General features: G+C 41.4%; 1 protein-coding gene across 1 annotated transcript in view; it reads right to left on the reverse strand.

Moving 5' to 3' along the window:
• Positions 1 to 547: 547 nt before the first annotated feature.
• The window catches only part of atp6v1ba (ATPase, H+ transporting, lysosomal, V1 subunit B, member a), a 92,340-nt gene continuing 65,779 nt past the window's right edge, over positions 548 to 27,108 (reverse strand). The window contains exons 8-14 of the mRNA XM_063072048.1: positions 25,251 to 25,348; positions 22,294 to 22,417; positions 17,018 to 17,168; positions 9,414 to 9,496; positions 5,538 to 5,642; positions 3,876 to 4,005; positions 548 to 3,249 (exon numbers count right to left, since the gene is read on the reverse strand). Of these exons, the coding sequence (XP_062928118.1) occupies positions 3,107 to 3,249; positions 3,876 to 4,005; positions 5,538 to 5,642; positions 9,414 to 9,496; positions 17,018 to 17,168; positions 22,294 to 22,417; positions 25,251 to 25,348 (834 nt within the window). The 3' untranslated portion in view covers positions 548 to 3,106. The remainder of the gene's footprint in view (positions 3,250 to 3,875; positions 4,006 to 5,537; positions 5,643 to 9,413; positions 9,497 to 17,017; positions 17,169 to 22,293; positions 22,418 to 25,250; positions 25,349 to 27,108) is intronic.

Below are 27,108 nucleotides of genomic sequence, written 5' to 3' on the forward strand. Positions count from 1 at the left end.
ATCAAAAAGGTTGGGAACCCCTGTTTTAGAGGATATAGATTCATAAATAAACAGGGACATGGAAGATGGAACACAATATGGAGAAGGAGAGAAACTGAGGTCCACTTTAGTAGAAAAAATAGAAACTTTTTTTTTAAAGTGATGAGGAATGAGTAGAGTTAAGAGCAGGAAACCAGTAGTTCTTGTTATCAGGTAAGTCAGTTTACATGTAGGAATGGCAAGCAATTAGGAAACCAGTCTGCTGGTCTGTAAGTACAAGAATGGAAAAACCTTGCTCCAATATCTGGGACCGCAATGAGAACCCCAATGTGCAAATGATGGCAAAACATGCACATAGTAAAAAGGAAATAAATAATACTGAGAACATGAGTTGTAGAGTCCCTAAAAGCGAGTCCATAGGTGGTAGAATCAGTTCAATGTTGAGGTGAGTGAAATTCTGCACACCGGTTCAGGAGTCCGATGTTTGAAGTATAATAACTTCCTGAACCAGGTGGTGTGCAACCCAGGGCTTCCGGTGGTAGTAGCTGAAAATGAGTCAGTAGGTTGAAGTAATAGCTACAGCATGAAGAGTTTAATAACTAATTAACTTGAAGAATGCAAAACTAAAATCATGACACTCTGAAACATCAGTGTATCTACAATCACCAATATCCTTTGTTTACATTTTATCCATTGCAAAAGTGGCATTGTAGCAAACTTATTTTCTCTTTAGAATTCTAAGTATTAATACAACACACATAAAATGCTGGAGGAACTCAGCAGCAAATATGGAAATGAATAATCAGTCAATAGTTCTGGCCGAGACCCCTCTTCAGAACTGGAAAAGAAGGGGGGAGGTAAGGTGGGGTGAAGGAGCCCAGCTGGAAGGTGATAGGTGAAGTCAGGTGGGTGTGAAAGGGAAGAATCTGGTAGAAGAGAGAAAACAATAGGAGAAAGGGAAAGAGGAGGGAACCCAGGGGGATGCAATAGGCAGGAAAGGAGGTGAGAGGCCAGAGTTGAGAACAGAAGAAAGGGTGGGGGGGGGGGAAGGGGGAAGAGAGATTTTTTGTAAACCAGAAGGAGAAATCAATATTTATGCTATCAGGTTGGAGGCTACTCAGACTGAATACAAGATATTACTCCCCCACCCTGATGGTGGCCTCATCTTGGTACAAGAGGAGGCCATAGACTGAAATGTCATTCTGGCATCTTCCATTTTCCTTCTTGGTTTTGATGAAGCGTCTTGGCTCTAAGCACTGACCGTTCATTCATTTTCATAAATGCTGCCTGATCTGCTGAGTTCCTTCAACGTTTTGTGTATTTTGCTTTGGATTTCCAGCATCTGCAGACTTTCTCATGTCTATAAGTATTAATACATTTTCTTATTGTAACTGTGTATTTAAATTACAAAAATATGCAACAGAATAACATTTAATACAAACATTGTCCTCGATCTAATTTTACAATCAGTTATCAATATTTATCAATTTTGATAAAGGTTCAATGAACAAAAGTTAACTTGTTGAAAAGATATGTAAATACAGTGGATTCTGGTTAATTGGGCCATTGGATAATCAGGGCAGCTGCTTATTTGGGAAAATTCAAAGAACAAATACTAAATCAGAAAATCGCCATGATTCCCTTCATTTATCGGGATACTATGGCACCTAATCGCGACAGGAGAACGTTGCAGAACAGTTTTTAACTAGCATCAGTTCCCATTGGACACTACACCATGCTTAGATCAATCAGTTCTTAAATACCACCAATTGTGTGTGCTTGTGTTCAAAAGGCAGTGATTTTTGTCAATGAAAGCTGCGAGTAATAAGCAATAAGACAACTCAGAATTGTCTTGTTCACTGCAGTTTAAGCATTCATGCTTGGAGATGCCATAAATGGCAGGGAGTGATAATCAACATGAACTTCGATTTGGGAACTATGAAGAATTAAGGTATTGACAATCATCTTGAATGTTACATTGAAAATAAAGATTTGGACGATGCAATTGTCAAAAGCATTGTATGAAGTTAGTCCATAAATTTGCTCTAGGTGTTTGAGCTGATCTTGTTCTTTTACAGCCAATCAAAATACCACGGCTAAATACACTAGATGAATTCCTCCACCAATAACTATTAGGAACTAACAGTTTCATAGTACTGTAGTAATATTGGTAGTGTTCCAATTTAAATTTAAATACACAAATTGTTACTCAGTTAAATAGTAGCTTGCTTTTTTTAAACTTCAGCTAATTGGGGCAGCTACTTAATTGGACCTAAATGTACTGGTCCAGATGAGTCCCAATTAACCAGAATCCACTGCATTTTCTTTCATAATGTACGAAGATTGTCAATTCATTCCTCATTCACTGAAATATTAAAAATCAATTAAAGCCTGTTATTTTTGTTCAGTTATAATTTTTATTACAATCATTTGGAATGCATTCCTATATCATTTTTGCTAAGATCAGTAATCACAGATTCAAATGACTTTCCATGTACTATTTTCAACATTATGTTTCAAAAAAGAGTAACTTGAAGACCAGCACATAAAAATCAATTGCACCATTTAGTTAAAACAGATCAATTTGTCCCATTAATTTAAATTTAATTTACAAAGAAACATTATGAAACATTGTTTTACATGTCACAGAACACTTTCCATAAAGAATTGAATAAAGTGATTAGGTATGCAAATATACGTTAAACACAGTTGTTAATTTTGACTTACATTTTCTTGACAGCAGAATGTATCCAAATTTTCCCACATTTCAAATGTAGCAAATGTCTACATATGTTAGGCTTGACTGACTACGCAAATTGCCTTTTAATATCTACTTTAGTTTTTTCTTTCAGTGTTAAAATCATTTATATTTTCCAATGATTGTTTGATCTCCAATGTGTGCAGACAAATTTCTACAAGTACCAGCATGCTAACATAAACATTCTTCTTTTAAATACCTGTAATTTTTGGACTCCAAAATAATAATTTGTTCATTTATCTATTAAATCTTTACAATACAAACAAGTAAATATATGTAAACAACTGGATTGTGTGAGATGTAGAATGCTCCAATACTTAATATGTTCTTTAAAATTGAAAATAAAATTTTACTCTTGCATTTAGAGATTTACTGATGCCTGGCAGAATCTCTTGGATAAAACTCTGCCACTATGTTCTGAGGAATACGTTTCAACATTTCCTTGGGGAAAATTCGGAGCAACTGCCACCCAATATCCAATGTTTCAAACACTGTCCTGTTCTCATAAGCACCTAAACAATAAAAAAAAATTGCTTATCCATATTTCAGATTATTTCTTTTAATACAAGTATTACAAACTTGATATAATAATAAATCTTTTGTACTTCAAAAAATTATGACACAGAAGACAGGAGTTTGATGCTAGAACATGACAGCTCCAACAATTTAAGCTCAACAACATTCAGGACAAAGCAGCCAACTTCTTTGGGACTTCAACCACCCATACACAGTGATTGCAATGTGAATCACCTACAAAATGCACTGGAGTTATTTGTCTGGGATACTCTGACAGTACATTCCAACTCAGTGCCTCTACCAACAAGGACAAAAGCACGGAATCACCACATGCAAACTCCTCTCGAAATGCACCCGACTTAGAAATGTGCAACTGATCATCAGATGTAGATCCTGGAAATAAAACCCTACGCAATGGCAATGTGCAAGTACCTTGATGAGAAGGACTGCAATGACTAAAGGCAGTGTCTCACCCTCACCGCCACAGGTAACAGATGTTGGCCTTTACCCTGTAGCACCCAGATGCTGATGAAGCGAATGAATGAAAAAAATTCTAAATAATTCAAACAATTTACTTTTGGGTTAAAAGAATTGCTCAATGTATATGGCCATCTACACGTACCTTGTGCAATGAAGTTCTTCTCAAATTTCTGCAAAAATTCTAAATATAACAAGTCGTCAGGGGTGAGAGCTTCTTCACCAACCACAGCTTTCATTGCCTGGACATCTTTGCCAATAGCATAGCAAGCATACTGCAGAGAGAGGACATTCCACAACCCATTCAGCAATACATTACAAAAAGGTTAGGAACAAAAAACAATGGAGAATTAAACTCTTGTTAACTGCATCAGCTTTAAGCATTCCAGTATTATTTGGACTTGCTTTATATAATGTACTTTAGTGCAGAATTAAGACAGCTGATTTTAGCACATGGCTGGAAGGGTGGAGATAAGGAGGAATAAGGCACTCTTTCCCTCAACTACCCTGTAGGTCACCCTTTGGCAAGGTATTGCACCTGCTTAGCCACACCCCCTCACCCCGGTCAGGGTCACATGAAGCCATGGGAGCAACTGGTGCATAACCAGGACTTTTAATATGCGACCACTGACACCAGGTAGACAATCTCTGAAGAGTACTGATAATGGCTGGGGTCACACGTACTCTAAACACATTGCCCAAAAGGCAGCAATGGTAAACCATTTCTGTGGAAAAATTTGCCAAGAATAATCATGGTCAACACCATCGCCTACATCATATGACACGGCATATAATGAATGAACGAATGATTCTAACACAAGAACAACTTTATGCTTGTGTTTGTTTTATCAGTAAAAGAAATGGATTATGAAAACTACAGCCAACTGTAAGAACAGCAAAAAAGGTCGTAGGCTGCAGTCTACCATCACTGCTGAACTCGTATGTGTCCAGAACAAAGTGGGCTAGAAAAAAATCACTTCTGACACTACCCAATCAGCAAACTGTCTTTTCTAAATACTCCCTTCTGGAAAGTACTATTGGGCTATTAAAACAAAAACTTAACTCCACCTTAAAAGTTTCTTTCCCCAGGAGGTTAATCTAATCAACCAACCTAGTTAGCCACCCACTACTCCAAACTCTTCTGCACACTGTGGTTTTAAGCATTCAGGCTTGGAGATGCCAGAAATGGCTGTGTGTAAATGAAACTATTTCACTACTTCAAGTTAGGACTATGAAGAATTAAGGTGTTGACTATAGTCTTGAATGTTACAATGAAAACACAGATTTGGAAGATGCAATCACCGAAAGCATCGTATGAAGGCAGTCTGCATTAGGTGTCTGCACTGATTTTGTAAAGTAGTGGTTCCAATTAACTGGAATCCACTGTACATGTAAATGCATATGGCAAATAAAGTTGATCCTCGATCGATTAGTCAAAATATTCCCATCACATTTACAATGACCAGTACCAAATATGTTTCAGCTGTGTGATGGATACGAGTTAAATAGGGCTTACTATGTTTACAGGAAGCATAGTGGGGAGATGTTACCTTGCAAATCTGCTTGCAAAAGTAAAATTTTAGTATTATAACCTGTCAGAGATTTGTGTAAAGCAAAATCATTTCATATACTAAATCTCACACCCCACTCCCAACTAAACAGGATTACCTTGGCGCAATACATGCTTAAACTTCAGAATTCTGTATTTGTCCATAAGGGGTAACAAAAATAGTACATATTTAATTTTAGATAACACCTCATTTCTGAAACCACTTATTTTAGATATTTAGCTGTTTATAAATCTTACCAGCTGATTAGACACATCTGGATGATCTTTGCGTGTCATACCTTCTCCTATGGCAGACTTCATTAATCGGGATAGTGATGGTAATACGTTAATAGGAGGATATATCTGTAAAACAGAACTTGCTGTAAAATCATTTACCTCCCCTTGGAAGTGTTATTGTTGTTTCAAGTTTTATTGTTTTACAACATTGAATCACAGTGGACTTAATTTGACTTTTTTGACACTGATCAAAAGACTCTTTCATGTCAAAGTGAAAACAAATTTCTACAAATTGGTCTAAATTTATCACAATTATTAAACTCAAAATAATTCATTGCATAATTACTCACTCCCGTCAAGTCAGCGTTTAGTCAATGCACCTTTGGCAGCAATGTAGAAAGGATGTTTCCCATGGTGGGGAAGTCGAGGACAAGAGGGCACAGCCTCACGACAGATGCAGAGAAATTTCTTTAGCCAGAGGGTAGTGAATTTGTGGAATTTGTTGCCGCAGGTGACTACAGGTGCCAGGCCATTGAGTGTTTTTAAGGTGGAGCTTGATAGGTTCTTGATAGCACACGGCATCAAAGGATATGAGGAGAAGGCCAGGGAGTGAGGCTGCAGAGGGGAAATAGGATCAGCCATGACTGAATGGTAGAGTAGACTCAATGGGCCAAATGGCCTAACTCTGCTCCCATGTCTTATGGTCTCATTACAGCCTTGAGTGTGTGGATAGCTTTCTATCAGCTTTGCACATCCTGACATTGCAATTGTTCTCCACCCTTCTCTACAAAACTGCTCAAGCTCTGTCAGATTACATGGGGATTGTGAGTGAACAGCGCTTTGCAAGTCCATTCACATGTTCTCAATTGGATTGAGGTCTGGACTCTGACTTAGCTACTTGAGGACATTAACTTTGTTGTTTTTAAGCCACTCTTGTGTAGATGGAAAACAAATCTTCTCCAAAGTCGCAGTTCTCTTGCACACTGCATCAGGTTTTTCTCCAGGATTTCCCTGTATTTTGCTGCAATCATCCTACCCTCTATCTTCACAAGTCTTCTTGGGCCTGCTGCAGTGAAGCATCCCCACAGCATGATGCAGCCACCAACATGCTTCATGGCAGGGATGGTGCATTTTTGATGATGTGCAGTGTTAAGCTTCTACCAAACATAGAGTTTTGCATGATAGCCAAAAAGCTTGAATTTTCATTTCATCAGACCATAGAACCTTCTTCCAGCTGACTTCAGAGTCTCCCACATGCCTACAGGCAAACTTTAGCCAAGAATTCATGAGATCTCTCCCGCCCCCACAGTGGCTTTCTCTTTGCCACTCTCCTATAAAGCTATGACTGGTGAACAGTTGTTGTATGTGCAGTCTGTCCCATCTCAGACACTGAAGCTTGTAACTCCTCCTGTAGAGTTGTCATAGGTCTCTTGGTGGCCTCCCTCACTGGTCCCCTTCTTGCACGGTCACTCAGTTTTTGAGGACGGCTCACTATAAGCAGATTTACTGCTGTGCCATATTCTTCCCATTTCTTGCTGATTGACTTAACTGTACTCCAAGGGATATTCAGTGACTTGGAAATCTTCTTGTATCCATCTCTTGACTTGTGCTTTTCAATAACTTTTTCACCGAGTTGCTTGGAGTGTTCTTTTGTCTTTATGGTGTAGTTTTGCCAGGATACTGACTTACCAGCAGTTGAACCTTCCAGATACAGGTGTACTTTTACTATAATCAATTGAAATACTTCGATTTCTCACAGGTTTCCAAAAACAGATCTCCATTTAACTAATTTTGTGACTTCTAAAACCAATTTGCTGCACCAATGATGATTTGGTATGTCATATTAAAGGGGGTGAATGCTTACGCAATCAATTATTTTGTGTTTTATAGTCGTAATTAATTTAGATTACTTTGTAGAGATTTGTTTTCACTTTGACATGAGTCTTTTTCTGTTGATCAAAAGAAGAAGCCAAATTAAATCCACTGTGATTCAATGTTGTAAAACCAGAAAACATAAAGACTTCCGGGGGGGGGGGGAGGGGGTTGAAAGGGTTGAATACTTTTCGTATTAAATGAAGTATGCATCATTGTACTGTATGACTATTACAAAATAGTGTATTCAGAGCCACAACTCTTTAAAAATGTTACCACTCATTTCTTTCATCTCTGTCAATCATGTCTCCACACTGCAGTCTTCAATTGAACCAGTGCTTATTCCAACAAGGGGTTTCCCAATGTTCATTTCACTATTGGCCGGACATCTATTTTGCAGCGAATGCTATGACTTTAGGAAAAAGGCCAAACAGATTCTTTTTGACTGCTCATTTGCCTGAGTAGTGGACAGTTATTTTCATATTCTAACCATATAAGGCATTGGTGAGGCCGAATCTAGAGTATTGTGTTCAGTTTTGGTCACCAAATTACAGGAAGGATATAAATAAGGTTGAAAGGGTGCAGAGAAGGTTTACAAGGATGTTGCCAGGACTTGAGAAACTCAGTTACAGAGAAAGGTTGAATAGGTTAGGACTTTATTCTCTGGAGCGTAGAAGAATGAGGGGAGATTTGATAGAGATATATAAAATGATGATGGGTATGGACAGAGTGAATGCAAGCAGGCTTTTCCCACTGAGGCAAGGGGAGAAAAAAACCAGAGGACATGGGTTACGGATGAGGGGGGAAAAGTTTAAAGGGAACATTAGTGGGGGGGCTTCTTCACACAGAGAGTGGTGGGTGTATGGAATGAGCTGCCAGACGAGGTGGTAAATGCGGGTTCTTTTTAACATTTAAGAATAACTTGGACAGATACATGAATGGGAGGTGTATGGAGGGATATGGTCCGTGTGCAGGTCAGTGGGACTAGGCAGAAAATAGTTCGGCACAGCCAAGAAGGGCCAAAAGGCCTGTTTCTGTGCTGTAGTTTCTATGGTTTCTATGTTCCCTGAAACAATTTTGCAGCATTCCCTACTATATATTTTTTCGCGATGATATAAAATTTGACCTCTAATTCTGGCCTTTCTTTCAAAGCGGAATCGCTACAGCAACCATCTTAAATCCTTTCATCATGATAAAGATTTCCTATGGATTTCCTGTTTTCTCTCTTCTCAAGAATGCTAGCTTATTCAGTCTCCTAATCGATAACAACTTCAGCCTTAGCATTATGTAGTAAACAAATACTTCCTTTCTGTAAAAAGAGAATAAAAATGATTCACAAAACTAACCAATGTTATTTCCTGCAACACACACAAAAAATGCTGGTGAACGCAGGAGGTCAGGCAGCATCTCTAGGAGGAGGTACAGTCGACGTTTGGGCCAAGACCCTTCGTCAGGACTAACTGAAAGAAGAGATAGTAAGAGATTTGAAAGTGGGAGGGGGAGGATGAGATCCGAAATGATAGGAGAAGATAGGAGGGGGAGGGATGGAGCTAAGAGCTGGAAAATTGATTGGCAAAAGGGATACGAGGCTGGAGAAGGGACAGGATCATGGGACGGGAAGCCTAGGGAGAAAGAAAGGGGGAGGGGGGAGGAAAGCCCAGAGGATGGGCAAGGAGTTATAGTGAAAGGGACAGAGGGACAAAAAAAGATAGAAAAAAGGGGAAAAGAAAAAATAATAATAAGGGATGGGGTACGAAGGGGAGGTGGGGCATTAACAGAAGTTAGAGAAGTCAATGTTCATGCCATCAGGTTGGAGGCTACCCTGACGGAATATAATGTATTGTTCCTCCAACCTGAGTGTGGCTTCATCTTGACAGTAGAGGCAGCCGTGGATAGACATATCAGAATGGGAATGGGACGTGGAATTAAAATGTGTGTTTCACTTCCTTTTCAGTTTTGCTCCATCCAGAAATGAATTTCACAAACTTACAGAACCTTCTAAAAATATACCTTCTAAATGGTTACCTGTCTATTGTGTAACTGCCGGTCAACATAGACTTGCCCTTCTGTGATGTATCCAGTTAAATCAGGAATCGGATGAGTAATATCTACAATGAATAGCAACAGATATATAGTGATTCAGTTAATTATTTGATAATCATTTAATTTCAACGGTAAGCCAGCATTCGATACACACTTCCACAATCCAAAAAAATGTATTTCAGAAAAAAGATAATGGCAGGATTTGTAGTCAATTCTACCAGAGAACCATACAGCACTTGAGGCCTTCAGGTCATAAGGTGACTCTGCTTCCCCTTCACATTGGGTACAAGATACAAAAGCTTGAGAACACCTGCCACCAAGGTCAAGGACACTTTCACTCCTGCTGCTTTAATATCCTTGAATGGACCTCAAACAATATAGTTGAACTCTTAATCTCTCAATCTATCTTGTCATGCCCTTGCCCTGCACTTTCTCTGTAGCTGTACTACTATTCTGTACTGTTTCCTTTTTCTTTGTACTACCTTGATGTACTTGTGTGTGGAATGATCTGCCTGGATGGAATTCAAACAAAAGCTTTTCACTGTATCTTAGTAGTTGTAACAATAATAAACCAATTACCATGAGCCACAACTTTAAAAGATTTATTCATCCTCAATACCTTGCACATCATTTACTTATTGCAAGCACATACAGAATTGCCCTTTGAACCCTTCTATCAAATCCAGATCCATAGCAATAATAGATTAAAGTTCATATCACAAACTGCATTTTTAAAAATGTCTTCCTCTAATTTTCAGAGGCACATTAGATATGTCATCCAATTACTGAGACCATCTTCATGCCATCTCCAATGTAAACAGTATTCTATGTGTACAAACACTCAATTTTCAACAGTTCTATTTATCTTACTTTAATCTTTTTTGCATCAAAGAAATGAACCCAACTACTACTTTAAGCATTGTACAACAGGGGGAAACCCTGGGGATCTTGGAGTTCAAGTATATGGTTCCTGTGGCATAAAAGTTGGAGTATTATATTATGTGCAGATTTGGTCATTCTGCTACAGGAAAAATGCCATTATGAGCAAGAGGCCGAGAGAGAAGGAGTAGGAATCTCGGAGAGAAGACTTTGTTTTAACACTGCTCGGGGAAAAGAGGGTAGACTGCACAGGTGCATGACATAGAGCAGCGGTCCCCAATCACCAGGCCCTGGACCAGTACCGGGCCACGAGGAAACGATACCAGTCAGCTGCACCTTTTCCTCATCCCCTGTCACGCACTGTTGAACTTGAACATAGGATTGCCAACTGTCCCGTGCTTGCCAGGACATCTCGTATATTGGGCTAAATTGCTTTGTCCCATACGGAACTGCTCTTGTCCGGTATTTCCCCTGCTAAGGTAGAGCGTTCTTATGAAACCCTTTGTGCCGAAATGGTGTGAAACGAAGAAGCAATTATCATTAATTTATATGGGAAAAATTTTTGAGCATTCCCAGACCCAAAAAAAACCTACCAAATAACACATAAAACCGAAAATAACACTAACATATAGTAAAAGCAGGAATAATATGATAAATACACAGCCTATATAAAGTAGAAATAATGTATGTACAGTATAGTCAGGAAGATAAAGGCAAAACCGATTTGTGGAAAAGAAATCGGCACGTACGCGCTTGCGCACACAGGTGCCCATGCAAGGCTTCATGGTCTTCGTAGTTTTTCCCCGGAGTAAAGTGTCCCAGGATTTGACTACTACTTTTGTCCCTTATTTGGGAGTAAGAAAGTTGGCAACCCTAACTATAAGAGACATGTTGAGGTGAGTTTAACCCTACTTGACACCACCACCACCCCCCACCTGGCCGGTCCGCAAGAATATTATCAATATTAAACCGGTCCGCGGTGCAAAAAAGGTTGGGGACCCTTGACATAGAGCGCCAAAGGTTTAAAAAAAGACCACCATATACAGCGGGCAGCAGCATGAGAGGGAGCAGAGTGGGATGGCTTTGGCTCAACAGGCTTCGGCGTGAACAGGCAGAGGCAAGGGTAGGTTCCGGTAAGTTTTGTTTTGTTTGTTTAGAGTAGAGAGAATGCCAGGCAAGACGTTGGAATGCTTCTCTTGCAGGATAGACAATAGGTGCAGGAGTAGGCCATTTGGCCCTTCGAGCCAGCACCGCCATTCACTGTGATCATGGCTGATTATCCACAATCAGTATCCAGTTCCTGCCTTATCCCCATAACCTTTGATTCCACTATCTTTAAGAGCTCTATCCATCTCTTTCTTGAAAGCATCCAGAGACTTGGCCTCCACAGCCTTCTGGGGCAGAGCTCCATATATCCACCACTCTCTAGGTGAAAAAGTTTTTCCTCAACTCCATTCTAAATGGCCTATCCCTAATTCATAAACTGTGGCCTCTGATTCTGGACTCACCCATCAGCGGGAACATGCTTCCTGCCTCCAGTGTGTCCAATCCCTTAATAATCTTATATGTTTCAATAAGATCCCCTCTCAGCCTTCTAAGTTCCAGAGTATACAAGCCCAGTCGCTCCAATCTTTCGACATATGACAGTCCCGCCATCCCAGGAATTAACCTTGTGAACCTACGCTGCACTCCCTCAATAGCAAGAATGTCCTTCCTCAAATTTGGAGACCAAAACAGCACACAGTACTCCAGGTGAGGTCTCACCAGGGCCCTGTACAGCTGCAGAACGACCTCTTTGCTCTTATACTCAATTCCCCTTGTTATGAAGGCCAGCATGTGGGAAGTCAGGGAGACCTCCAGTGTCCCTGACAACGACACCTACAAGAAGTGCATCCAGCTGAAGCTCCCAACAAACCGTGTTAGTGGACGGCAGCAGGAGCTGCATGACCTCCGGATCATTTGGGAGAATGAGGTGTTTATAGATGGCAGCTTCAGGAAGGTAGTTACGCCAAAAGAGCAGCGGACAGGTAATTGGGTTACCGTCAGGCGAGGGAAGGGGAAAGGGCAGGCGGAGCAGGGTTCCCCTGTGGCCATTCCCCTCAACAACAAGTATACCGCATTGGATACTGTTGGGGGGATGACTTACCTGGGACAAGCTGCAGCAGCCAGATCTCTGGCACTGAGTCTGGTTCTGTAGTGCAGAAGGGAGAGTGGAAGAAGAGGAGAGCGGCAGTGATAGGGGACTCGATAGTCAGAGGTACAGAAAGGAGGTTCTGTGGTCGTGACAGAGACTCCCAGATGGTTTGTTGCCTCCCAGGTGCCAGGGTCAGGGATGTCTTTGATTGCGTGCACAGCATTCTGAAGTGGGAGGGTGATCAGCCAGATGTCATGGTACACATCGGTACCAATGACGTAGAAAGAAAGAGTGAGGAGGTCCTGAAGAGTGAGTATAGAGAGCTTGGTAGGAAGTTAAAAAGCAGGACCTCGAGGGTGGTAATCTCAGGATTGCTACCTGTGCTACGTGCCAGTGAGGGTAGGAATAGGATGCTCTGGCGGATGAACATGTGGCTGAGGAACTGGTGTATGGGGCAGGGTTTCTGATTTCAGGATCATTGGGACCTCTTCTGGGTCAGGTGGGACTTGTACAAGAGAGACGGGTTACACATGAACTACAGGGGGACCAATATCCTTGCAGGGAGGTTTGTTAGTGCTACTGGGAAGGGTTTAAACTAGATTTGCAGGGGGATGGGAACCAGAGTGCCAGAGCAGATAGTGGAGCAGGGGTGAAAATAAATGATGTTAAAAGTTCATGCAAAGTTACAAATAGAAGGGTTGTGTGTGGTGGTAATAATCTTCTGAGGTCTGTCTATTTCAATGCAAGGAGTACTGTGGGGAAGGCTGACGAGCTGAGGGTGTGGATTGAAACATGGAATTACGACATCATAGCCATTAGTGAAACTTGGCTGCAGGAGGGGCAGGACTGGCAGCTTAATGTTCCAGGGTTCCAATGTTTCAGATGTGATAGAAGAGGAGGAATGAAGGGTGGGGGGGGGGGTGGCATTGCTTGTCAGGAAAAATGTTACAGCAGTGCTCAGGCAGGACAGATTAGAAGGCTTGTCTACCGAGGCCAATATGGGTGGAGCTGAGAAACAGGAAAGGTATGACCACATTAGTGGGATTGTATTATAGAGCACCCAATAGTCAGCAAGAATTGGAGGAGCAAATCTGCAGAGAGATGGCAGACAACTGCAGGAAACATAAAGTTGTGATAGTAGGGGATTTTAATATTCCACATATTGACTGGGATTCCCATACTGTTAAAGATCTAGACGGGTTAAGAGTTTCTAAAATGTGTTCAGGAAAGTTTTCTAAATCAATATATATACGTACCAACTGGAGAGGATGCAATATTAGATCTCCCATTAGGAAACGAGTTAGGACAGGTGACGTAAGTGTGTGTAGGGGAACACTTTGGTTCCAGTGATTATAACTCCATTAGTTTCAACTTGATCATGGATAAAGATAGATCTGGTCCTTGATTTGAGGTTCTAAACTGGAAAAAGGTCAAATTTGAAGAAATGAGAAAGGATCTAAAAAGCATGGATTGGGACAGGTTGTTCTCTGACAAGGATGTGATTGGTAAGTGGGAGGCCTTCAAAGGAGAAATTTTGAGAGTGCAGAGTTTGTATGTTCCTGTCAGGATTAAAGACAAAGTGAATAAGAATAAGGAACCTTGGTTCTCAAGGGATATTGGAACTCTGATAAAGAAGAAGAGAGAGATGTATGACATGTATAGGAAACAGGGAGCAAATAAGGTGCTTGAGGAGTATAAAAAGTGCAAAAAAAACTTAAGAAAGAAATCAGGAGGGCTAAAAGAAGACATGAGGTTGCTTTGGCAGTCAAGGTGAAGGATAATCCAAAGAGCTTCTACAGATATATTAAGAGCAAAAGGATAGTAAGGGATAAAATTGGTCCTCTTGAAGATCAGAGTGGTCGGCTATGTATGGATCCAAAAGAAATGGGGGAGATCTTAAACGGGTTTTTTGCGTCTGTATTTACTAAGGAAACTGGCATGGAGTCAATGGAAATAAGGCAAACAAGTAGTGAGGTCATGGAACCTATACAGATTGAGGAGGAGGAGGTGCTTGCTATCTTGAGGCAAATCAGAGTAGATAAATACCCAGGACCTGACAGGGTATTCCCTCGGAATTTGAAGGAGACTAGTGTTGAAATTGCAGGGACCCTGGCAGATGTATTTAAAATGTTGGTATCTACGGGTGAGGTGCTGGTGGATTGCAGGATAGCTCATGTTGTTCCGTTATTTAAAAAAGGCTCTAAAAGTAATCCGGGAAATTATAGGCCGGTAAATTTGACGTCGATAGTAGGTAAATTATTGGAAGGAGTACTGAGAGATAGGATCTACAAGTATTTGGATAGATAGGGACTTATTAGGGAGAGTCAACATGGCTTTGTGCGTGGTAGGTCATGTTTGACCAATCCATTGGAGTTTTTCCAGGAGGTTACCAGGAAAGTGGATGAAGGGAAGGCAGTGGATGTTGTCTACATGGACTTCAGTAAGGCCTATGACAAGGTCCCGCATGGGAGGTTAGTTAGGAAGATTCAGTCGCTAGGTATACATGGAGAGGTGGTAAATTGGATTAGACATTGGCTCAATGGAAGAAGCCAAAGAGTGGTAGTAGAGAATTGCTTCTCTGAGTGGAGGCCTGTGACTAGTGGTGTGCCACAGGGATCAGTGCTGGGTCCATTGTTATTTGCCATCTATATCAGTGATCTGGATGACAATGCGGTAAATTGGATCAGCAGTTTTGCTGATGATACAAAGATTGGAGGTGTAGTGGACAGTGAGGAAGGTTTTCAAAGCTTGCAGAGGGATTTGGACCAGATGGAAAAATGGGCTGAAAAATGGCAGATGGAGTTTAATACAGACAAGTGTGAGGTATTGCACTTTGGAAGGACAGACCAAGGTAAAACATACAAGGTAAATGGTAGGGCACTGAGGAGGGCAGTAGAACAGAGGGATCTGGGAATACAGATACAAATTTCCCTAAAAGTGGCATCACAGGTAGATAGGGTCATAAAGAGAGCTTTTGGTACATTTATAAATCGAAGTATTGAGTATAAGAGTTGGAATGTTATGGTGAAGTTGTATAAGGCACTGGTGAGGCTGAATTTGGAGTACTGTGTACAGTTTTGGTCACCAAGTTACAGGAAGGATATTAATAAGGTTGAAAGAGTGCAGAGAAGGTTTACAAGGGTGTTGCCAGGACTTGAGAAACTGAGTTACAGAGAAAGGTTGAATAGGTTAGGATTTTATTCCCTGGAGCATAGAAGAATGAGGAGAGATTTGATAGAGGTATATAAAATTAAGATGGGTATAGATAAAGTGAATGCAAGCAGGCTTTTCCCACTGAGGCTAGGGGAGAAAAAAAAAAGAGGACATGGGTTAAAGGTGAAGGGGGAAAAGTTTAAAGTGAATATGGGGTGGGGGGTGGCTTCTTCTCACAGGGAGTGGAATGAGCTGCCAGATGAAGTGGTAAACGCGGGCACACTTTTAACATTTAAGAAAAAGGGATATGGCCCAGGTGCAGGTCAGTGGGACTAGGCAGAAAAATGGTTCGGCACAGCCAAGGGTCAAAAGGCCTATTTCTCTGCTGTAATGTTCTATGGTTCTAAGCTAGAAAAAGTGCAATGATTTATAAGGATGTTGCAATGGACCAAATTATGAAGAGTTTGAGCAGGTTGGGACTTTTCTTTACTGAAGTGTAGGAGAATGAGGAATGATCTCATAGAGGTGTATAAAATTACTGGTATATATGGGATGACTGTGCAGTCTTTTTCATAGAGTTGGGTGGGGCAGGGCATAGGTTTAAGGTGAGAGAGGACAGAGTAATAGGGGGCTCGAGACATGGAATAAGCTGCCAGATGAAGTGGTTAAGGCAAGCACATTAACATTCATAAGGTACTTCGATATGTACATGGATAGGAAAGACTTCAAGAGATATGGACTAATCATGAAGAAATGGAACCATCCTAAACAGGAATCTTGGTCAGCATGGACACTTGGGCCTAAAGACCCATTTTGTAACTCTGCATCTGAATGACATCTCTTATCCTCTGTCTTGTTCTACAAAACTCTTTCTGCAATTTTTACAAGGGCTTGAGATCTTGACAAAAGGATGGTTCTAGGAAATGAATAAGTATGCAAGAGAGATTGAGAATAGTATCACACTTTCTGGGTTCAAGGTAACACACACAAAATGCTGGAGGAACTCAGCCAGTCAGGCAGTATCAATGGAAATGAATAAACAGTCAATGTTTCGGGCCAAGACCATTCTTCAGGATTGAGGTTTGTGCTTTTAGTACCAGTCAAATCAACTTGTCCTGCCTTCTTTAGATAGAATTCAGAGTGGGAAAGGCAAGTGGGGAGGTAAAGAGTGAGAGAAAGAAAGCTGGAGGAAGGAAGTAAAGGGTGCAAGGAAAGGAAGAAGGAAGAGCAGTTGGATGAAATGACTGTTTTTTTTCCTTGCACATTGCTTAAAATTGTCTCATTTATTTTACCTGTACTCATTTCCCCCCAAATGCATCACTTCGCATTTCTATATATCAAATATATGACACTTGTTTTTTTTTTAAAAGTTTAACACTTGTTTTTCTAGATCAGATCAAAATACACTGTCTATATTCACCATCATTTGGCATAGTGAGGATGGGAATCTGTGTGATGGACCCATTTCTACCCTCAACACGTCCAGCTCGTTCATAAATGGTGGCCAGATCTGTATACATATAACCAGGGAAACCTCGACGACCAGGCACTTCTTCTCGAGCTGCTGAAACCTTAAGAAAAGACAAACAACTTGTAAGCTTTTAATACCAACTATTTACAAATCACTTCAAGTTCTGCCTGATGAAATAGTCATTGCTGAAATACAAAGTAACAATGGTAAACACTGGATAATGGGGTCTACACACATTGCAGAGTTTCTTTGGAGACTAAAATAGTAATGCAGAAAATCTGAAATAAAAGGCAGTCAAGATAGCTGGTATGAAGGTGTGGTGAATTCAGGCCAATTAGCTACATGGATGCAAGCAGAGAAGTTCAGATGTAGAGTAAGAAACCCTGCAGAGCATCCAGTTTGGTCATCTGCTAATGTCACCATATCCACAAGGTTCTGGTGACATTCCCAAACAATATACTAACTTGCAAAGAGGATGTATTCTTGATAATGCAATCAGAATCAAGTTTATTATCACTGGCATGTGACGTGAAGTTTGTTAACTTAGCAGCAGCAGTTCAATGCAGTACATAATCAAGCAGAGAAAAAATATAAATAACAAAAATAATAATAATAAATGAACAATTAAATCAATTATGTATATTGAATAGATTTTAAAAACGTGCAAAAACAGAAATACTGCATATTTTTAAAAAAGTGAGGTAGTTTCCAAAGATTCAATGTCCATTTAGGAATCGGATGGCAGAGGAGAAGAAGCTGTTCCTGAATCGCTAAGTATGTGCCTTCAGGCTTCTGTACCTCCTACCTGATGGTAACAGTGAGAAATGGGCATGCCCTGGGTGCTGGAGGTCCTTAATGATGGATGCTGCCTTTCTGAGACACCGCTCCCTAAAAAATGTCCTGGGTACTTTGTAGGCAAGTACCCAAGATGGAGCTGACTAGATTTACAACCTTCTGCAGCTTCTTTCAGTCCTGTGCAGTAGCCCCTCCATACCAGACAGTGATGCAGCCTGTCAGAATGCTCTCCACGGTACAACTATAGAAATTTTTGAGCGTTTTTGTTGACATGCCAAATCTCTTCAAACTCCTAAGAAGGCTGTCTTGCCTTCTTTATAACTACATCAATATGTTGGAACCAGGTTAGATCCTCAGAGATCTTGACACCCAGGAACTTGAAACTGCTCACTCTCTCCACTTCTGATCCCTCTATGAGGATTGGTATGTGTTCCTTCGTCTTAACCTTCCCAGAGTCCACAATCAGCTCTTTCGTCTTACTGACGTTGAGTGCCAGGTTGTTGCTGCGGCACCACTCCACTAGTTGGCATATCTCACTGCTGTACGCCCCCTCGTCACCACCTGAGATTCTACCCACAATGATTGTACTTGTCAGCAAATTTATAGAAGGTATTTGAGCTATGCCTAGCCACACAGTCATATGTATATAGAGAGTAGAGCAGTGGGCTAAACACACACCCCTGAGGTGTACCAATCAGTGAGGAGGATATACTATCACCAGTCTGCACAGATTATGGTCTTTCGGTTAGGAAGTCGCGGATCCAATTGCAGAGGGAGGTACAGAGGCCCAGGTTCTGCAACTTCTCAATCAGGGTTGTGGGAAAGATGCTGAACTATAGTCGATGAACAGCATCCTGACATAGGTGCTTGTGTTGTCCAGGTGGTCTAAAGCCGTGTGGAGAGCCCGTGAGATTGCTTCTGCCATTGACCTATTGTGGCGATAGGCAAATTGCAATGGGTCCAGGTCCTTGCTGAGGCAGGAGTTCAGTCTAGTCATGACCAACCTCTCAAAGCATTTCATCATTGTAGATGTGATAGACATTAAGGCAGCCCACATTATTCTTCTTAGGCACTGGTATAATTGTTGCCTTTTTGAAGCAAGTGGACACTCCACACTAGTTCTTCTAGAATAGGGGTTCCCAACCTGATGGTCTACAGATCCCTTGCTTAATATTATTGGTCAGTGGCATAAAAAAGGTTGGGGACCCCTGATCTAGAACATCCCCAGAACATCTCTGAGGAAAGCTCGTTTGTTTCCATTCTGCAAACGTAGCTCTCCTTGACAAAATATTAAAATTATTCTATTTCCAAAATCTAGGATGAACCAAAGTTCTGAGCACTCAGCAAGCTGGAAACCTTTTCATGCTCTACTCACAGTAGTTAATATACTGATAATCCATCTCGATGTTTGACCTCCATTAATAAAATTGGGAGAGACTGCGGGCCATCAGAGAGGCAAAGCGTGCACATGCTCAGCGAATCCACAGCCACTTCCAGGACAGCGGAGACACATGGCACATGTAGAAAGGCATTCAGGACATCACCAACTACAGGACAACATCACCTGCCTGTGCTGGTGATGCCTCCCTCCCAGATGTGCTGAACAACTTCTACGCCCGGTTTGAGGCAGATAATGATGTGGCGGCGAGGAAGACCACCCCTCCTCCAAATGACAAGGTGCTGTGTCTTACCATGGCCGATGTGAGGAGAACCCTGCGCAGGGTCAACCCACAGAAGGCTGCTGGACCAGAAAATATTCCTGGCAGAGTGCTTAGAGGATGTGCAGACCAGCTAGCAGATATTCTCACTGACATCTTCAACATCTCCCACATCTCCCTGAGCAGCGCCGTCGTTCCTACGTGCTTCAAGGCCGCCACCATCGTCCCCATGCCGAGAAGTCGTCACTGTCCTGCCTCAACGACTACCGTCGCGTTGCTCTCACATTCATCATCATGAAGTGTTTCAAGAGGCTCGTCATGAGGCACATCAAGTCCCTGCTGCCCCCCTCACTGGACCCCCTGCAGTTTGTGTACCGTCCCAACCATTCAACAGATGATGCCATTGCCATCACCCTCCACCTGGCCTTAACCCACCTGGACAAAAAGGACACGTACATTTGAATGCTGTTCATAGACCTCAGTTCAGCATTCAACACAATCATTCCTCAGAAACTGATTGGAAAGCTGAGCCTACTGGGCCTGAACACCTCCCTCTGCAACCGGATCCTAGACTTCCTGACTGGGAGACCTCAGTCAGTCCGGATCGGGAGCAGCATCTCCAACACCATCACACTGAGCACGGGGGCCCCCCAGAGCTGTGTGCTCAGTCCACTGCTGTTCACTCTGCTGACCCACGACTGTGCTGCAACACACAGCTCGAACCACATCATTAAGTTCACCGATGACACGACCGTGGTGGGTCTCATCAGCAAAAGTGATGAGTCAGCATACAGAGAGGAGGTGCAGCGACTAACGGACTAGTGCAGAGCCAACAACCTGTCTCTGAATGTAAACAAAAGAGATGGCTGTTGACCTCAGGAGGACACGGAGCTACCACTCTCTGCTGAACATTGACGACTCCTCCGTAGAGATCGTTAAGAGCACCAAATTTCTTGGTGTTCACCTGGCAGAGAATCTCACCTGGTCCCTCAACACCAGCTCCATAGCAAAGAAAGCCCAGCAGCGTCTCTACTTTCTGCGAAGGCTGAGAAAAGTCCATCTCCCACCCCCCATCCTCAACCACATTCTACAGAGGTTGTATTGAGAGCATCCTGAGCAGCTGCATCACTGCCTGGTTCAAAAATGCACCATCTCGGATCGCAAGACCCTGCAGTGGGTAGTGAGGTCAGCTGAGAAGATCATCAGGGTCTCTCTTCCCGCCATTACAGACATTTACACCACACGCTGCATCCGCAAAGCAAACAGCATTATGAAGGACTCCACGCACGCCTCATATAAACTCTTCTCCCTCCTGCCATCTGGAAAAAGGCACCGAAGCATTCAGGCTCTCACAACCAGACTGTGGAGCAGTTTATTCCCCCAAGCCATCAGACTCCTTAATACCCAGAGCCTGGCTTGACACCAACCTACTATACCCTTTACTATGCCTACTGTCTTGTTTATTATTTATTATTTATTGTAGTGGCTGCACTGTTTTGTGCACTTTATGCAGTCCTGGGTAGGTCTGTAGTCTAGTGTAGTTTTTGTGTTTTTTTTCTTACGTAGTTCAGTGTAGTTTTTGTATTGTTTCATGTAGCACCATGGTCCTGGAAAATGTTGTCTCATTTTTACGAGGTTCTGTACCAGCAGTTATGGTAGAAATGACAATAAAAAGTGACTTGACTTGACGTCCTTTGAATTGTCAAAACTATGTATTCTGCAATAGTATGGTAGATGTCTATTAGACACTCAAAGGTTAGTCTAAAAATCAGCTTGATTGAAGTGGTATTCATTTGCATGAATCAGAATCTCTTGCAAGGAAGGCTCTTTTCAAATGTTAGCACATACTACAACCCACATTAATGCTTCCATGCAGCACCAGGGATGAGTACTACGATGACGATGAACCCAGGAGACATTTTCTGGTTGATCACCAACCTTCTCCGACCTCAACACACATCACAGAATGCCAAACTTGGTGATTAAGGAACCTTGCTGCATAACACATATACTGCAGTGTTTTTCTACAGCTAGCAATTATTGACAGAAAATCATGATTATATTTAATTAGCGCAGCATGAGCTCTCTGTATAACAACAGAGAAGACAGCACAGATCTTGGCAGCAAACTCAATTTTTGTTTCATCTACCACAGTAGCACAGCAGTTGGTGCAACGTATGACAGCTTGGGGCAGAGTTTGGAGATCAATCCCACCACCCTCTGTAAGGAGTTTATACGTCCTCCCCGTGGAATGTGTGGGTTTTCTCCGAGTGCTCCAGTTTCCTCCTACAATCCAAAGGTTTAATGGATAGTTTAATTGATCATTGTAAATTGTCCCATGATTAAGTTAGGGTTAAATTTGGGTTGCTGGGTAGTGCGGCTCAAAGCGCCATAAGGGCCTATTCACTGTATCTCCAAATAAAATTAGTAGAATAGGCCAGTCAGCACCTTGAGCCTGCTCTTTCATTCATTAGTGACATTGCTGTTCCAGCATTCCTAAATCCACTCTCCTGCCCATTCCCTAGATATCGATTACCTTACTAATTAGAAATCTATCTCAACTTTAAATATACCCAAGCACTTTGCACCCAATTCTTTCAAGTGGCATGGAGTTACAAAATCTAAACCAAAAGAAGTTCTGCTTGATCTTCATCTTAAATGGGCATCCCCTTATTCTGTGACCATGCCTCCTCACTCTGGTCTCTCTCTGAATCTTTGCAGGCTATCCAACATCAGGATAAACATTTTGGGAGAAAAAAAAAACACACATACCTCTCTCAGAGCTTCAGCATAAGAACTCATGTCTGTTAAGATAACCAGCACATGTTTTTCACATTGGTAGGCAAGGTACTCTGCAGTGGTCAGTGCAAGGCGAGGAGTAATAATGCGTTCAATGCTGTTGAGAAACAAAGTTAACCATCAGTGTCTACAATACTTTTGCTAGTCCTAGAGTGTAAACATTTCAGAATTTTTCTGCACATACATACAAAATACAGTATTGCATTGCAGCTGAGATAGTTGAGAATAAGTACAGAGGCTGATCTCTTTAAGACAGACCATTCTGTTGGATAATTCAATTTAAGTTTGTTTCACCATACTGGAAAATTAACATTCAACTCAAAATACTGCAGTTGAAACAGGTGGTGCAGAAGTAAAACTTTAAAACTGTCAATACCACACTTTGACTGCAATAATCTATTTAATTTCAATGAAAAATTAAGCCAGGGTCAAAAATTATACAGTGTATAAACCCTTTTGACTCCTGGGTTTGTTACTGACCCTGTGCCCAATTTTAAAAATTCACAATCCTTGAGCCTCAAAGGCCCTAAACCTCAAACCCTCATCTAATTCTCTATTTCCACATTAGCAGTATAGCAAATAAAAGTAGGTCATTCAAGTACCACGTCTGCTCTGTCCTTCAACTCTTAAGAGCTTATTTTATATATTTATATATTTATTTTTAATTTAGAGATAGAATGCAGAATAGGCCGTTTTGGCTCTTTGAGCTAAGCTGCCCAAAAACACCCGATTTAATCATAGCATAAATACAGGACAATTTACAATGACTAATTAATCTACCAACTGGTATGTCTTTGGACCACGGGAAGAAACCAGAGCACCTGGAGAAAACCTATGTGTTCCATGAGGAGGACATATAAACTCCTTACAGAGGACACTGGAATTGAACTCTGAACTCCGATGCCCCAAGCTGTAATTGCATCGTGCTAACCACTATACTACCATAGTGCCCAATATTTTTCTCTAGCCTAATATCGTATTCTGTTTTCCCTTATTACTGCCCAAATCTCTTTTCCCAAATCTTGAGAAAGTTTACTGCTTAATTTTGGCATTATAATCCTTTTCCTTTGATCAAGTAACAAAATTAAATAGTCCATTCCAAGGCTGAAACATTTGATTGTATTTTTAGTATATATTCCTTTTTTGTGTGCGTGTGTGTGTCTGTGTGTCTGTGTGCGTGTCTGTGTGCGCGTGTGCGTGTGTGTGTGTGTGTGTCTGTGTGCGCGTGTGTGCGCGCACCTCTCTCTTTCTTTCTCTGTGTCTCTCTGTACACACACATATATAAAATATTGATACACAGATTTTTTTCTCCAATTCATTTGCGGGGTGTGGGCGTCGCAGGCTAAACCAGCACTTATTGCCTATCCCTAGTTACCCTCAAGAAACTGGTGATGAGCTGCCTTCTGTAACCTCTGCAGTCCCTGAGGTGTGGGCATACCCATAGTGCTGTTAAGGAGGGAATTCATGATTTTGACCCAGCGACAATGAAGGAATGGTGTTATGTTTCCAAGTCAGGACAGTGAGTGATTTGGAGGGGGATTTCCAAGCAGTGGTGTTCCCAGGTACCTGCTGTTCTCATCCTTCTAGATGGCAGCAGTCGTGGGTCTGGAAGGTGCTGCCTCAGGAACTTTGGTGTGTTGTTGCAGTTCATCTTGCAGATAGTACACACTGCTGTAACTGCTCATCGATGGTGGAGGGATTGGATGCTTGTGGAAGTGGTACCAATCACGTGGGCTGCCTTGTACTGGATGGTATCAAGCTTTTGAGTGTTAATAGAGCTGTACTCATCCAGGCAAGTATTATTATATTACACTCCTGACCCGAGCCTTGTTAATGGTGGACAGGCCTTGGGGAGTCAGGAAGGGAGTTACACGCCACAGCATTCCTACCCTTTGACCTGCTCTGGTAGCCACAGAGTTTATATGGCTAGACCAGTTCAGTTTCCTGTCAATGGTAACCCCCAGGACGTCAATGGTACGAGATTCAGTGATGGTGATGCCACTGAATATCAAGGGACGATGGTTAGAGCCTCTCTTGTTGGAGATGGTTATTGCCTGACACTTGCATGGCTCATATGTTATTTGCCACTTGTCAGCCCAAGTCTGGATATTGTGCAGGTCCTACTGCATTTGGGTATAAACTGCCTCACTATCTGAAGAGTCATGAATGGTGCAGAACATTGTGCAGTCATCTGCGAACACCCCCACTTCTGACCTTATGACGGAAGGAAAGTCTTTGATGAAACAGCTGAGGATGGTTGATTGTAGGGTACTTCCCTACAAAATATTTTTCTAGTCTACCATATTTACCTTGCTCTGAGGCCTTTCAAAGCATCTCTTTGGTCCTAATGTTTTGGTCTCAAGTTCCAATACCTCAGATGTCACACTTTGAGAAACATTAACTAAGTTAAGTAACTGTAAAAGATTAGTGCAGGAAAGCAGCAGTGAGTTAAAAGATAAGACGCAATCTTACTGAACAGCAGAGCAAACATGTGGGCTGTACGGCCACCTCTTTCCACCTCAAATATTAAGACTTGTATCTAAATGCAATTTGTTACTCAATCAACATACTTGAAGTAAATAGTTCTTTTCTAATTCTTCTCTCAGAACACTTCAAAGGCTTGATTTGATCAGTTTCTTAATGTCCTTTAAGACTCAGAAACTAAATCAGTTATTTACTAAATGTGGTAATATCAATGAGTTGTACAAGACTAAAGTAATATCCCAAATATTTCTGGGAAATACCAGTGCACAACAAAAAGGCTGAGTTAAGAATAAAGCCAAGATAATTATCAATTCCTCTGCTGTTTTCCACAGTAAAGTGAGGCACTTGCCATCTTTTTAAAATGGGCAATGCCCATCAACTGCAGATACCTGTCTAATTCATACAGCATACCTGTTGCGAGCCAAGAGTACAGAATTGTTACTTACGTTGGGTCATTTGCAAGATTCAAAAACAGACAGACGTTGTCCATTGATCCATTTTCTTCAAAGTCAGATTTAAAAAATCTTGCTGTTTCCATATTAACCTGTTAAACAGAATACAAGTGCTCAAAACATATTAACCTGTTAAACTGAAGACAAGTATTCAAAACAGAGGCCAAAATTTGGCTAATTTTATGTTAGACCTAAACATCTAACATGCAGGACAAAAAACAAAAAGCTAAAAGCACCATAAAGAGGCAAGAATATAAAAGCACCAAATGGATGGGAGCAAACAACAGGAATTCTGCAGATGCTGGAAATTCAAGCAACACACATCAAAGTTGCTGGTGAACGCAGCAGGTCAGGCAGCATCTATAGGAAGAGGCGCAGTCGACGTTTCAGGCCGAGACCCTTCGTCAGGACGGATGGGATGGGAGGGCAGATTGTGCTGATATTGGAAAAGTTGCAATTGGGGGGCTACGGCCAGGCTGGGTATGGATTACTAACTTTGGAACAAAGGTAGAGGGTAAAATAATAAAACAATGAATATTAATGGTCTCGTTTTCCTCGCCAGAGGGGTAAATTATTAAGAGAGACACCACTAAATTTAATTAGTGGTCATTTGAGAGGAAATGAGAGTTGGTGTGGAACTCATTGGTTAAAAAGGGGTAGAAACACTCAATATATTTAAAATAGTACTTGGATTAATTATGTACTTTCCAAAAGGCCACTCAGTCCCTCAAACCTCCTCTACAATTCCATAAGATCATGACTGACCTCACTGCAACCTCATCCACAGTTAAACTTTCAACCCCTTGCTAATGAAGTGTAATACAGTCAAAGACTGCACCAACCACCCTTTAAGAGCTGCAAACCTTTAGCACAGAAGTTCCCCACCTTTTATGCCATGGAACTGTACCATTACCCGCGGGGTTCATGGACCCCAGGTAGCTGCTTTAGCAGCTACAAACCTAGACTGTCCAAATATCTTTTTAAAAATCTACATTTTTAAAGTTTTAGTTCACCAAATCTTTTCTGAATGGCTTCTCAACATTTATATCCTTCCTCAAATAGGAGTTCAAAACTCTGCATGGTACTCCTGATAATTAGCTAGCCATCATCAACCAAGCTACAGACAAAAGCTGCAAAATAGAATTATAATAGTTTGGGAGGATGTCTAATGGTTCACTCTACGGTATAATTTACTGATTTATGATTACAAAGAGTCACACATTAAGATCCCTGACATGGTGAACAAATGTCATCCCCTGGTGAATCACATGAACAAAATTATCAGGTCCTAAGTAATCTCTGAATTATCACAAGAAACTAGCATTAGTACGGATAAATGCAAAATTCCATAAAAGACTATTAACAAGACTCTGGGAATTAAAGATCACTAAACTCATCTGCTGAACTAAGAATGGAGGGTATCCATAGGACGAAATGCATGCCACAATACTATTTGGTTTTACAGGAGATGGGTTAAATTTTCCAAATGATTTTTGAAGCAGCACAGTACGTTACAAATATGACAAATTAAAGTTATTTGAATACTAATTATATACAATTTAGACAACAAAATAAATAAAAATACATGACCTGCCAGCAGAGCTGAGTTAAAGCCTCAGCAATGAGAATGTTGGTCAGGGAAGCGAGAAGACACTGACATTAGTTCTAACAGTGGACTTAGACGGATTTTACTGTGATCACTTTACTATTCTAGAGGTGACTAGACACCTCAGAGTATACAGGACAAGGATCACTGCTGCATGGCAGACCTAGGCATTATGTGCTAGGTTTGAGGCCTTCATAACACCATAAGACAAAGGATTACGACATTCAGACCATCAAATCTGCTCCA

This window comes from Mobula hypostoma, chromosome 19, assembly GCF_963921235.1.
Source record: "Mobula hypostoma chromosome 19, sMobHyp1.1, whole genome shotgun sequence".
Taxonomy (NCBI): Eukaryota; Metazoa; Chordata; class Chondrichthyes; order Myliobatiformes; family Myliobatidae; genus Mobula; species Mobula hypostoma.